Source organism: Anser cygnoides, chromosome 25 (assembly GCF_040182565.1).
Source record: "Anser cygnoides isolate HZ-2024a breed goose chromosome 25, Taihu_goose_T2T_genome, whole genome shotgun sequence".
Taxonomy (NCBI): Eukaryota; Metazoa; Chordata; class Aves; order Anseriformes; family Anatidae; genus Anser; species Anser cygnoides.
Genome location: NC_089897.1, coordinates 1,009,441 through 1,023,135, shown reverse-complemented (window position 1 = coordinate 1,023,135; position 13,695 = coordinate 1,009,441). Strand labels below are relative to the sequence as shown.

Here is a 13,695-nt window from a genome sequence, read left to right as displayed (position 1 = left end):
CCAGCTATCTGTCACGCTAACGGATAAACAGACGCTGATGCTTCCATGATTTTCCATCCATCGCTTAGCCCGCCCACAACGAAGTCGTCACTTAATTTTAAATTAAAAAGGGAGCACGAGGGATTGTTAAAAAGGCCTAGCGAAAGCTAGGGAAGGAGACATCTGAGAGCCCTGGGTCACCCTACCCATCCAGCCTCTATCATTGCTGCTTTGTTCCATATTTAGCCCCTGACAACTGTGTGTAGTGCAGGAACTCCCGGCTCTCTTTTTTCCCTCCCCCCTCTGCTGTCTCTGCTCCCTGAGAGCTTTCAGAAATTGCTTTCTTTTTCCCCGTGGCCTTAACTTACTGTCCCTATACCCAAGAAGATGGCAGAAAAGCAGGAGGAGCCCAGCAACGCTCAGAACGGTGAACCTGACAACGCAGAAGAGGGCGAGGGAAAAAAGAAGAAGAAGGTGAAGCGGGAAGACCTGCCACCCTTTGAAATTGTGACAGGGTAAGAGGTTTAGCTATAAAGAGGGTGCAAAAGGCTGAAACGGGGATCTTCAGAGGTCCCTGCCTCAGCTCTGCTGCTGGGTAATTAAAGGTGGTACCTTAAGCCAGTGCACTTCTGAGTAGTCTTAAACGGTTTAAGTACGGCTTTCGTTATTGTGGGATTTTGTTAAAAGTTTCAATGCATTTTACAGGGGATGAATTCACCCCAGGCAGGCGGGCAGCCAAATCCATTTGTTTCCATACAAGCAGCTCTGTTTCCACAGTACTCACCGATTCCCTCGTAGTGCACTGCAATGGGGTGACTTGCCTGACAATAAAGGGATGGAAGGTATGGGTCCTTGATGAACGCTGAATATTGATTTCTTGCTGTGATCTGTGGCTCTTGTCTGAAAGTTTCTCTGTCTGTGGATTAGGAAAAATACCCCTGCTATGGCTGATTTACTTTACGGACCTAAGGGACAGATTTTTCAAGAGAGTGAGAAGTCCACATTTTCAAGGGCTCCACACCCACAGCTGGAACCTGACTTTCAAAAAGCCTAACTCACAGAAGGGCACCAAAACAAGAGGCAGTTTTCAAGACTGCAAAGCAGCAAGCGGCTCCTTTTATTCCAGGGAGCCTGGCCTTTGAAAGAGGCACATATAACAGAGATCTGCTAGGAAGCTGAACTCTGTCAGATGTAATTGACAGCTGCAAGTAGAAAAAACTGTGTAATCTGCTATCTCTAAGCATTTCAAAATGCTCGTTGTAGTAGTATCAAGATGCCCTATGTAGCTCTTCTTTCTAGACTCCCTCGGAAGTCACCAAGGCAGCGCTCCCAGCATATAACCCAAAACCACGATTTCTTCCAGCTGCTGGTATGCAAACCTCAGGCCAGACTCTTAAATCCCACTTAGAATCTTTCTGCCTGTGACAGGGCCACCGGTAAGAAAGGCTCTGCAAATAAAATTTGGCTGGCATTTCTGAAAAGCATGCACGAGGTTTCATCTCGCACAATTGGGTTATGTCCCTGCATGGGGGTGAAAAAACAATTTTCTTCTTAAAAAGCATATGTTCTGAAAATCACTTCTTGTGGCGGGGCTGTTCACAGCCTTTAGTCTCTGTCGTGCACAATCATGCAAATAATACATCTGCTAGAACAGGGACTTTTAAGAAAAGCACGTTCCTCTGCTATGAACTGAGCCTGGACTAATGACAAACGTGGTGACAGCTCCTAGATGCATAGAACACGTTCTAAATGAATCTCATCAGGAAATTATGTTTTTTCAGCCATAGAGCACTCAACTTGCAATTAGGACTGCCAAGGAATTGGGCGCTATCTTCAAACTTCCTTGCTAACCCCAACAACCTGGGTAGGAACCGGTGTGCTAATCGCGGCTGGAAAAAAAACTTTCACAGTGCTATGCTGCAATGAAAAGATTTGTTGGAATGACAAGGCTGTTACAGATTGTGGCAGGACTTTCCACACTTAAAAGGCAGCAGCAGGAACGTGAGGGGTGATGTGTCTGCAAAAAGAAAGGGTTAACAATAGGAAAACAACCTCCTGAGGCTTAGCAGGGAGCCACACTGCTGGAACCCTACCAGGGCACAGGGACTGGGGCAAGATCCCCGGGTGACACAAGGCAGTCTCAGGTAAGGCTTTTCTAGGAATGAGTTAAAGTCTGTGCTGTGGCATCTACGTATGTTAAGCTGTGAAAATCGGCTAGTACCATACCATACGCTGATACCAAGCAAGGCAAGAACTTAAGTTTCCAAAATGAAAGTACTTGAACGTTTGGTGAGGGACCCTCGAGCTGTCAGTATGTGATTATTTAGTCTGTGATCGTTGTAACACTATTTGCAAAGTGTTTAGAAGGATCTGGTGAATTCCTGCAGGACTCACGACCAAGTATCCCCTGATGATTAGTTTATTACCGGTACGCTGGCTATTAAAGGTGAGAATGAGGAAGTAAAGCAGAAATCCCAAAGGGCCCTGAAAGAGGTACAGAAAAATCCAGCAATTTTTACTTTCATTTTAAGGACCCCGTCAGTACAGGCTGTGCCTCGACCCGGTTTGATCACTGTTTGGATTTTCTAATTATTCAGGAATTTTCAGCCAATAAAGACAGTTATGTGAATTATGAGAAAACACATAACTGCAACTGTGCAAGCACTTAAATTCAATTACACTGTCTACTACTCAAGTGTTTCAGTTTTAGCCCTTGGATTAGGGGCATCTTGTGACACACAGCCAAGTTTTCAAGCTGAGGCTTACAGCCGAGACTGGCTTACACGAAAAAAGCTGGGAACCTAATCACTCCGTTTAAGAATATTAAGCCCCCCCTGTGCTTTTTGTCAACACAGCCCTGGATAAATATAAGCCCCTGCTGTGTATGTTTCATGACGTTTAAGGAGACACATTCATTTACACTTTACCCAGGGTGTAAATGAGGTTCCTCCTAGCAGTGATAAACCCTTGGTTCCTCCTAGAGCTGATCATTAGACTTTCTATAATCAATGAGCCCAGCATGAGTGTGTTTATTTGTGAACAGTTGTTGAAGAGCAAGCAAAAGGACACTGTCTTATAGGCTCCAGTAACTTAAGACCAAGTATAAATACTCAGCAAAAAACATGTAAATGTAAAGAATATGCCCTACTAGTTTACTGCAGTTTTTAGACAATCCCACATTTTTATTCTCTCATTCTCTTCTCCTACCTGCCATGCAATGGCACAGGGCATTGTGACCACGCTGGGCAGCTGCTGCATTCCTCCAGTCTACCTTATTTCAAGGTACTTAAATGCACATTATAGATTGAGGTTCTTGCCTCAAAGTTTCAATATTTTCATATTAATGTGATCTAACAGATCACAAAACAGCCTTGCTACTACCCAGGACAAGCACTTGGATAAATTAGGCTTGAGATGGTTAGAAAATCCCTAAAGAGCACCATTTAACGACCTCCACAGAAGCAGGAAAAATAATATTTCAGCTTTTACCTTCCCATATACTGCAAGTGAGCTGTGACCACCTGCATCTTATCATTAGAACAGATGATTTTTAGGAGCACTCTGACAGTTTGGTGCCTGTAAATAATTTAAGGAACCTTCCATATACATAAACCTCATGTGCAAGTCCTAAACCAAATATCATGCCAGTAAGGAGAGGGAAACAAAACATCTTCTCTAACTGCACAAAAAAAAAAAAAAAAGCAGAAAAGCAATTAGCCTAGTTACTGAAATTGGTGGTATTTGTGCATTTTAATAAGTTTATACAGTTACATGCAAGACAACACAATTTTTATGTTCAGCGTCTATAGCAGTACAGCTTCCAGCATAAGAAATACAAGAACTGAACTTGCATCTCCTCAGTATATTTTGTTGGCATTCCCTTTCTCTAAGGTTAGAACAAACAAAAAAAAAAAAGGTAAAATAAGGATAATATTAACATTCATAAGCCACCTGCCATTCAATCATGGGAGAACAGGCTTGCCAAGAACTAGTGATTTACTCAGGAACTGAAAGAAAGCAATTCAAAGCTAGATCTCGGTTTCCAAAGAAGCAGGCTTTGTTTTTCATAGCAGATGACACAGCTATTTCAGGGATGTATTTCGATTCGCAACTGCTTGTAAAGTGTCTGAAGCTACCCAAATAAACACCGCGATACTTCATTCTGCAGTCAGTTATTAGGGTCATCTGCCAAGCACTCTGTAACTCCAAGGAGAGATGATGCAGCACGCAGCATCCAAACGCACCTCCAATCTTACAGCACGCACGGTTCCTTCTTTCCCATTCTTTCCCTGCTGCATCACTTGCTGTGGGGCATTCCTGTTACGCAGAGACACCAGGCTCAAGTCCCCACTGCTAGGAAGAGCCACGTAGCAAGGACGCAGCTAAGCCCAGCCAGGGCTCGCGTTTACAATTCACACTTGTGCCAAAATGTCCTCCCTCGTCTGGTTTAGATGGGATTAAGGAGATTCTTGCTAACTAGCAAACACAGTTTATTGGTTGATTCTGCAACCACCATCAGCAAGTTTTCCGAGCTCTCAGCCAATTACTTAGACTTGGAAAAAGCCCTTGGCTTTGAGTTCTTTATCAGAAACGTACTAATTAAATTGATGCATATTCCATGCCACTAGGAGAACAGATTGAGGTGAACATTGCAGATAATCTTAGACACCTAGATGATAAGGAAAAAGTTTGTCTAGAAAGCCCAACTAAACCCGCCAGTGAGTCAACACATCCTGGAGCAGTCCACTGTTGTTTAAGCTGTTCATCAAAACATACAGACTTAATTTCATCACTGATGTCACTGCTTTGCGGTCAAGAGACTTAAATCAGGAATGAACGTCCGTGTGACTCTGATGCGATACATTTAGATATATGATGTTATTTCAAAACAACTTACTGCGGCCTCACAAACTTATCTTTGAAACAAGGGAATGGGTGGCTTGTTGGTCACACTCAGCTGGACTTTCAAAAATATCTTTAAAAAAATCATTAAATCATTAACTGAAGAATCATTAATTATCTAGGATGTAAAGCAGGAAAATTTCTGCTCTCCCAAGGATGTACTTTTTTTAATAGCCTCCAAGAACAAGACAAAAGGAGTTCAGGGAATAAGAGGCGCTGTGCTGAATTAGAGTCTGATAATGCTCTTAATGAAATCAATGGAAGCCTTGCAATTCATCCTAAAAAAAAACAAGACTAGTTCCAACGGGTAACTACGTCATATGAAGTAAGGGAACAGATGGAAAACGCTACGAAATGGAAGTTAAAGCAGTCTTTCTGGGTAGTTTAGAAGCTCTGCATGCCAGTGCAAACTTCCCTTATGTAGGCCTGTAGAAACTCTCAATGCAAACCAGAGAACCACAGACCAAATCACACCAGAACAGAATGATTTATTTGCTTATTAATAAAAATAAAAGCCTGTATCTACATTACTGCTTCTCATCCCTCATTAATACACTGCCAGCTAAAACAGTAATAGCAGGAAGGGTCCCAACCAGGCTTTCCTATCGTTTAAGTCCCATCTTGTATAGAACTGATCTAAGCAGAACTGAACAGTGTAAGCACTTAGTACGGTTAAAAAAGCAGCTGAAAACCTGCTTCTAGTAATATTTTTTCAAGTCAGACTTGTACTCTGAACTTGCATTGTTATGAATCAACGAAATGCAAAAAGAATTGTGGTGTTCCTTGACTGACAGCAACAGTAGATATTCCCAGCGTAGCTGCAATGCTCTGAACTAAATCATTTCGACTTGTACATCTTGTTACATTTTGAAGACTAATGATCTTCCTCTCTCCGTACAGAGCACAACTGCCAACCTAACCACAGCACCTCTCGCGCTATCTGGCTGGTATAGCGCACCGATATTCCAAGTGAAGTTGTTCAGCTGTAAAATCGTGCTGTTGGGAAATCCAAAGCAGAAGTGTGAACTGTAACTCCAGGCCTTTTACTGCGAATGTGCGTAGCAGGCCCAAATGCACCCTAGATACTACTGTAGCATCATAAAATATTAAACAGGGAGGTTATTCTTTTACGGTTTAACTTTCTCAAAAGCCAAAAATGCCAAAGGACTTGGGCAGTAAGAATCTCTGGCTGCGACAAGTATGAACATACACATACCAGTGAAGTTTTGAAACTCTGTTAAGTGGAATTAAACACTTATGGAAGAATGCATTTAAGTGTTTAGAGCAGCACAACTAAAGCAGCTTGATGATAGCTATAATTTACTCGAAGTTATGGTTTTAGGTAGCACACTATTTCTAATCCTTTTCTATGCAAAAATCCATTTGCTTTCAGTACATATTGCAGCATTTGCAGCCAGGTATCATATGAAGAGCTCCTCAATGCCCGGTCCCCACACTGGTAATATCAAGGTTATAGGTCCACCTAAAACTCAGATGAGGATTACAACATCCTGGAAGATTACTAGCATGCAGTAAATGAAATGTTGTGTTACTATTTTTCATTATTTCGCTTTGGTTACTTTGCAGTCTTCGCTCCCATCCTTCATAGCATTTAGCAGGTCGCAAGGCACGCTGTCAGCATCTTTTCATCTCACATCCTTCGAGCATTGGTTCTTGTACTGATGTACTCCACAGTTTGATGCTACAGAGGACACTCACGAAAAGCTGGTACTCCATTAGAAAGAAACAGGTACTTGGAGATGATGCAGCTTTCTTTTTTCACCTCTTCAATCAGTAGTACATAAAAGCTATACACAGTATTTTAAGGAGCTACTTTCAACTTCCCTGCATAACAGCAGACTACTCTGCTTGGATGCAAGAGAACTGGAAACACGTCTCGCTGTGATAGTTCACTTGGAATTATGCTAGTTTAGAAACCCAAAAGGGAAAAGGTGCACAACAAATTAAAAAGAAGTGACTGAAGTTTATCAGTAGTATCCATGAGGCAGCTATCAAATTTCAGAGGGAAAAACACTCCTTCATAGCAAAGTCACACTTGATCTTAGATATTCACATGTAGCTAAAGCCACAACATAACCCTACTGAATATTAGCACTGAACTGGTTCTGGAAGAATAAAACCAGAACACCTACGAACTGTAGCTAGTCAGTCACACGTGCCTCTACTCAAAGGAAATCCAGACTGCAGAAGCACTGAGGGTAAAACATTAATTAGTAATGCCAGAGCTACCTGAACAATCAGGACAACAGATCTCACAGATTAACGTTGCAGAAGCATACTGACAGAAGAGTACAAACAGCCCAGAGTACAGTAAATTTTGTAGTCTCAAAAAATGCATTTAAGCAGCAACTAGTGCTTCAAGTACCTCTATGCAGACAGCAGAAAAGCACAGCCCAAGTTTGTCAAAATTCAGTGAAAAAGACCAGGTGTTCAGAATGGGTCTGAAAGCCTTACCGCGCAGCAAAAGGAGCCGGTTTTAATGGAGCCATCCAGCTGGTTTTAATGTGTTTTTGTCCTTTCTGAGGAAACATCTCCTTTCCACACATGGCAAAAGACAGCCATGGTAGATTGAACTGGTCCAAGACCACACAGGAACTAAGCCAACACTATAACCCTTTATTATGTGCCTCTGAGATGCTTCTCTCCTCTCCACTTTCTACAGGGAGCGCCTCCCAGCCATGTTTTTCAAATTCCAGTTCAGGAACGTGGAATACAGCTCAGGCAGGAACAAAACCTTCCTGTGTTACGTTGTCGAGACCCAAGGCAAAGAGTCAGTGACTTCTCGGGGCTACCTGGAAGATGAGCACGCAGCTGCCCACGCAGAAATTGCTTTCTTTAACACAATTTTGCCCAAGTGCGAATCAAGTCTCCGCTACAACATCACCTGGTACGTCTCCTCCAGTCCCTGCGTGACCTGCGCTGATCGGATAACCGAGACCCTGAAGAAGAACAAGAACCTGCGCCTGACGATCATGGTAGGGCGCCTCTTCATGTGGGAAGAGCCAGAAATGCAGGCTGCTCTGAAAAAAATGAAGTCAGCTGGCTGCAAGCTGAGGATTATGAAGCCTCAAGACTTTGAGTATGTCTGGCAGAACTTTGTGGAACAGGAGGAAGGAGAGGAAGCAAAGGCTTTCGTGCCATGGGAGGACATTCAAGAGAACTTCCAGTATTATGAGGAAAAGCTGGCTGAGATTCTGCACTGAAGCTCACGTAAGTGAGGATTTCCATTCGCTCACCTTGCTCCTTGCCTTAGTATTAGATTCCTCTTTTTCTTCAGGTTGTTAAAGGCACAACAGAGTCATTTCCAATTACTATTACTCCCATACGTACCCAGCTATACTCGTCGGTACCAGAATACTGAGAATTCTCCTAGGCAGTACCTTCCCCCTACAAAGGTATTAACGACACAATTGGCTTCTTCACAGCAGAAGCTTCAGAGATTGAAAGCTCTTTTTTTCCCCTCAAAAACACCTCCAAGAAAAAAAAAAAAAATTTAAAAGGTAGGGTCACTAGATGCAGTAAAAATACCCGTTTCCTGCAGGCATGATAACCAAATGCATGTGAAAGCGCAAGAGAGATGTACAGAAAATAGAATTTCCTCCGCCCCCAAAGTCTAGCCCTCTAGAACAAAAACCGAAACAGAAGTTACACACCAGGAAGTCAGTTATTACAATTCCTTTTTTAAGGGATAGTTAGTATCACCTTGGAGTCACCTATTTAAGCAGTGAAACACAGAAGCAGATGAAGCCTCTAACACACCTCTCTCTTCTTCCCAGGACCAATTCAGGAAAGATCTGCGAAGAGAGACGTGGCAGACTTGACATCTAGGACACTCCTGCTTTCCGAAGCTTCGACTCCAGCAGGTGCAGTACTAACTCCTGCAAGATTAGGCTCTGATGGACTACCAATACATGTACAACACCTTTGGTGTCTGGGATTTTCTGGTTTATTTTTTGTTCTTCTGCACCCACCCTCCCTCTCCCCCTCCCGAAACAAACCTGTGCTGCCTCTGCTGTAAGAAAAGGCAACGAACTGCATGGTTTAAGCCTCAAACGAAATGGATCGCAGTGGATCTACAGGACAAGGGTGTAGGCCTCGCATACCAGGACTACTTTAGGAGAAGAGATCATAGAACAAAGCTGCTGATTAGATAAACGTATCTAGAAAGAATATACTTCATAAATATTACAAAGAAAGGGAGTTAAGATGAATAAAAAAGTTTTATTCTTTGTCCTTCTCAATTAATAGTAACTGTGATTTAAATTAGGGTCAACTCATCGATTGTACAATTATGACGGAGCCAACAGTACTTGATTTCAAATGCATCAAATACCTTTTTCCCCTTGTTCAATGATGTCTGTGATATAAAACTAGGAAGAGGAAAGTGAAATAAAATTGGAAGCCACTGAAAAGAAGTAAAGCATTGTTATTCCTTCTCTATTTCAAAGAGGTCCTAAAATTAATCTGACAAGCGAGACATGCTGGGACAGCCACGTATGAAATGTTTCCTTCCAAAGCGCAGCATGATGAGAAGGGAGCGCTGCTAGGTGCCAAAAAGTTTCATGAGTATGTGCAAGCATGGAGACACAGAGAGGGAAAGAGGGGGATTGTGCCTTCCATGTAAAACAAGGCTCAGACCAAACAAAGGTCACGGGGAAGCTCATCAGCTAGAAAACCGAGTCAGACAGGGGTTGTTCTTCCAATTACTTTTTGATGTTGCTGCACTGTCGCAGGCTGGAATGGTGCTACACCCACACACCCCCTGACTGCTGAAGTCTCTTCACTCGACTGCACTCAATTCTGGCACAAACTTTCCAGGCAACAAAAACAAGCAGCAGTGAGAACACCTTTGTGCAGCCACTGTGGATTTCGTGTCTTTGCCACTAGCTCTAAGAAACAAACATAAATAAGCACAGGAACTAAATCAATGAGCAGTCCTGATGTTCACTCATGATCGGCTCAATACTCCCAGTTCCTACTTGCTTTACTCAGTTTATTTCTCTGAGTTGTGGGTTCAGCTTTAGCAAAAAAATAAATTCACAAAAAAAAAAAAGGACAGTGAACAGAGAGGAACAATATGAAGCTCTTAAAGACAAACAGAATTTGCAGATCTGCACAAACAAAAACATACAATACAGATTCATCCATAACACACAAAACAGAAAAGGCTCCGCACGTTTAATAGGTCATAAAAAGTAACTAGGAACCCTATTTTACAACAACAAAATCTTGACCGTCTCATCTATTAGGTTTATTCAACATATCTGGTATTTTCACAAACACTCAGTATGACAGAAGTCAAAAGATTTGGTATTATGGGACAGTGGGGAAAAAAACAAACACGGGAAATGCCGAGTGGGTTAATTCTTCAGCACTGGAACCTAATTTTCCAAACTCCAGTGTACAGCAGTGGTCTAATACACTGACTTGTGTTTATTTGGTGACAACAAACACCAAACTGCATACAACAGCTCAACTACAAAAGCAGAAAAAAATAAAGGCAAAAAACAAACCTTGCCTTCCATACGATTTTTTTTTACAGCCTGCCAGTCATTCATATGCAAAGACAAAAAAATAAAAAGTTCTTCATGCCGTATCAATCGTATCACACAAAATACACCTACTAGGTGTCGTTACAAGTCTCCAGGATCCCCTTTCAAAACTGTTTTCCTCCTGTTGCGTACAGCCAAAACATATACACAGGTATGTTCTTTGCAAGGGCTGTGCTCTGATCTGACAGCAGAGCAGTGACGAAACATTTGCTTCATGTTGACAGCACGATTCTCCTTGGTACGATCTCATAACAAAAATACTTGCTTCCAAAAGATAAAAAATTAATTTTTAATCTCGTATAGAGTAATTATACTATATGTGAACACAGCAAAACTTTAAAGAAACAGAAATGGCAGGGCTCCACAGCTCATCGTTATGAACCAGCACAAATCAACTAATACCTAAGCAGCAGCAGGCAGCTCCGATTTCACTCTGCACGGGAACTGGCTGCTTTCAACAGAAGCTCCAGGGCACAGCCAGGTGCTCTGTGGAGAACCAGTGACATCTGGTGGCTTCCTGAGACAGACCAGGAACTCCCTGAGGGTTCAACACAGGCTCCCTAAACACAGCATCCTAAATTAGCTGCTCTGGGACTTTTGTTCTTTTTGTTTTCCTATTAAGCCATTGCCACTGCCAACACAGGAGTGAGCTATGCTCAGAAGAATGTGCTCAGCATGCAGTTTCCCCCCCCTCATCAAGTTAAGAAGTTGCCATTCCTGAAAGCAAGGGAAACGAGGCCATCTTTGAACTCTTTTCCTCACAGAGAGTAAACCGTAATCTTTATATCTGTGTCTTCAAAGACTTCCCCAAGTATTGCTGAAACTTTATCCCAATCCAAGCGGTCAAGTCCACACCCGATCCTGGAAAACAAGACACCAAAACAACTGTAATGAGCTCTTTTGGAGCATGCTATGAACAACGAGCCCTTCAGGCAGCTACCATTTTATGTGGCACTAACTCAACTCACCACAAATCAACATAATGCAGATAAAATATGGCAATAACCAAGCCCGAATGTTTTGCTATCATTTAAACCCGCTGGGAAACGCACGCTTCATTCACACAGTTGAATAAAAGAGTTATATTAAAGTGGATACTTGAACTCTTATCTCATGGTAGGGAATCATGTCTCAAAAATCCTTCTACCCCAGCAACAGTGAATTACTTATAGCACACGGACTGGCTTTCTTACTTGGGCATGGAAATGTCCGTAACTCCGTTGTTTAGACAGTGAGTTTTCATGGCTTCTAAACTCTTCCGCATATCCTCATAAGTGGGTTTATGAGAAACTTTCTTCTTCGTAATCTAAGTATAAATATAAAAGGTCAGCTGTGCCTTTGGTGTGATCACTGCAGCTTTTTTTTTTTCCACAGCATGCTCCACCACACTCAGAGACTGTACACCCAGATTTGCTACTACAAAGGAAAAAAGAACTACACTTCATAGCTTGAAGCAGTATAAATTAACAGCTGATTCTGTGAACTTCAAAGTATAAACATGCACACACAAGGAAGCTTGGCTTCTCCTCAAGGAGGGAGACTTGAGTAATGCATCTCACTTTTTTTAGAAAAACATCCTCAAAAAAAGCCTCCCAACTCTTAAAGCCCTCGTTACAGTATCTAATACAACTTAGTTACAGGGAAGCACTGGAATCCTGTCCTCCTCTTACCAGGTAGTAAATATACCGGTCATCTCTTTGGAGAACTGCCACCTCTCCAGTCTTCTTTTCTAAAGGGAAAAAGAAAGTGTTATTTTTAAAACAGTTAAAAGTCCACTACGTAATCATCCCAGCAACCCTCGTAGCTTGGAATACCCTTACTGCTGGGAATCACTTAGCCCTTAAGCTCCCACATGCCCACCCCGCACGTATCACTCACGTTGATCCAACAGCTCCTGGACGCCCCCAAACTTTTTCTTAAAAAGCACAGCTATGCCTGCGCCCATGCGACAGTCCTCACTGATGCAGTGAGCCAAGGCATCCGTCTGGGGGCACGAGAAAAGGTCTCCCTTAACACACTTGATCTGAAGAACACAAACACAAGTGGGAAAGCTTAGAGGGCAGACTACGATAACGAAACACCTGCAGCTAGGCAAGCCCATATGATAACACCTGTGAAGCACTGAGCTTAAGACGCCATTTACAAGTAAATTGATTTAGTATGAATTGTGAACATGACAAGCAGATAACTTATCTTTTCTGCAGGATCAGCTATGAGAATCAAGTGCCAGCTCAGCAGTTCGTTTTACACAACTGATATAGGAAAATTATGTAATACAGAGTACAAGTGGCTTAGTGCACATCCTCAACACATTGTCAGTACGTCAGTGCTCCATACACCTAAACACCTAAGCTCTGTGCTGATGTAAAAGACGCACATCACTGATAGAAGTACAAAAGCGCAGGAAAATTAGCAAAAACTTTAATGTCAGTCACTCTCCTCCCCAAAGCTACGTGGTACGACCACCTGTGATGTTATTAGGGAACAAGAACGTCTCTTTACAGAGACGTGCATCACAGCAAGAGCCCACATAACCCGTTTTCTACGCACTCGCTCCCCTTGCTCCTTGAAGACCTGGGTGGCCATGGTAACGTGGGCTATGGTGAAGACTCCCGTGGCTAAAAAGATGACAGAGAGAAAAACAGTTATTAGAACCCCAAACTAGGCAATAAACTCGTGTGACAGAAAGCGCAGGGCTGACTGCCTTTATGGGCCCCTGTAGGCAGACAACACACCCCCTTGGGAAAGGAGGAGTAAAAAAAAAAAAAAAAAAGGAGAAAAGCAGCAGCGGGGGAGGGTGGGGGGGGGTGGTGGAGGGAAGCACCCGCAGCACCCCACAGCTCGGCCCGTGAGGCGCCAGCAGGCCCCAACCCGGGGCTAACGCAGAACCAACACCCACGGGCCTCAGATCCTGCTCCGGGCCGGAAGGAAACCCAGCAGGGGGAAACCCCAACGGGCAGGGCGCGAGGAAGGAGCCGGAGGTGCGGGGCTAGCACCGCCCCGAGCCTGCCCAGCGCTGCCCACATCGCCCGGCCCGGCCCCGCTTCGCCACTAGGCCGCGCTCGGCCTCACGCACAAAATGGCGGCCGCCGCCCTCCCTCTCGGCAGCCTCTCTAGGCAGCGCGGAGGACCTCCCTCTCTATGGTACCCGCCCAGAACATTCCTCCGGCCGCCCCACGGCGCACGCGCGAGGCGCTGAGAGGCGGGGCTGAGATGGAGGCGGGAGGAAGGGGGAGCCGGG

At 43.6% G+C, this 13,695-nt stretch overlaps 2 protein-coding genes across 5 annotated transcripts; one reads left to right on the top strand and one right to left on the bottom strand.

The window, feature by feature from the left end:
- The first annotated feature begins 134 nt into the window (after window positions 1-134).
- Window positions 135-9,322, top strand: APOBEC2 (apolipoprotein B mRNA editing enzyme catalytic subunit 2). Its single transcript, XM_013197043.3, has 3 exons — window positions 135-494; window positions 7,565-8,112; window positions 8,679-9,322. The coding sequence occupies exons 1-2, from the start codon at window positions 367-369 to the stop codon at window positions 8,103-8,105; spliced, it is 669 nt and encodes a 222-aa protein (XP_013052497.1). The 5' UTR covers window positions 135-366; the 3' UTR covers window positions 8,106-8,112; window positions 8,679-9,322.
- Window positions 9,323-10,131: 809 nt separating this feature from the next.
- On the bottom strand, window positions 10,132-13,640 carry OARD1 (O-acyl-ADP-ribose deacylase 1). 4 transcript variants are annotated; one of them, XM_048053728.2, is made up of 6 exons: window positions 13,531-13,640; window positions 13,005-13,072; window positions 12,333-12,477; window positions 12,125-12,183; window positions 11,648-11,760; window positions 10,132-11,315 (listed from the first exon to the last, which is right to left on the bottom strand). In XM_048053728.2, exons 2-6 carry the CDS (start codon window positions 13,038-13,040, stop codon window positions 11,213-11,215), a joined length of 456 nt encoding a protein of 151 aa, XP_047909685.1. In that variant the 5' UTR covers window positions 13,041-13,072; window positions 13,531-13,640; the 3' UTR covers window positions 10,132-11,212. The 4 variants fall into 4 exon arrangements, with proteins under 4 accessions (XP_047909685.1, XP_047909684.1, XP_047909686.1 ...); XM_048053727.2 differs by having other exon boundaries at window positions 13,354-13,531; XM_048053729.2 differs by lacking the exon at window positions 13,531-13,640 and adding an exon at window positions 13,358-13,498.
- Window positions 13,641-13,695: the final 55 nt, after the last annotated feature.

What these genes read in the sequence shown, in the direction of transcription:
- APOBEC2 (XM_013197043.3), top strand. Translation starts at nt 367, where the DNA reads ATGGCAGAAAAGCAGGAGGAGCCCAGCAACGCTCAGAACGGTGAACCT. An exon ending in CCCTTTGAAATTGTGACAGG is followed by an intron (nt 495 to 7,564) that starts GTAAGAGGTTTA and finishes CACTTTCTACAG; the next exon opens with GGAGCGCCTCCCAGCCATGT.
- OARD1 (XM_048053727.2), bottom strand. Translation starts at nt 13,480, where the DNA reads ATGTGGGCAGCGCTGGGCAGGCTCGGGGCGGTGCTAGCCCCGCACCTC. An exon ending in CCAGGAGCTGTTGGATCAAC is followed by an intron (nt 12,184 to 12,332) that starts GTGAGTGATACG and finishes TTTTCCCTTTAG; the next exon opens with AAAAGAAGACTGGAGAGGTG. An exon ending in ACGGACATTTCCATGCCCAA is followed by an intron (nt 11,316 to 11,647) that starts GTAAGAAAGCCA and finishes CTTGTTTTCCAG; the next exon opens with GATCGGGTGTGGACTTGACC.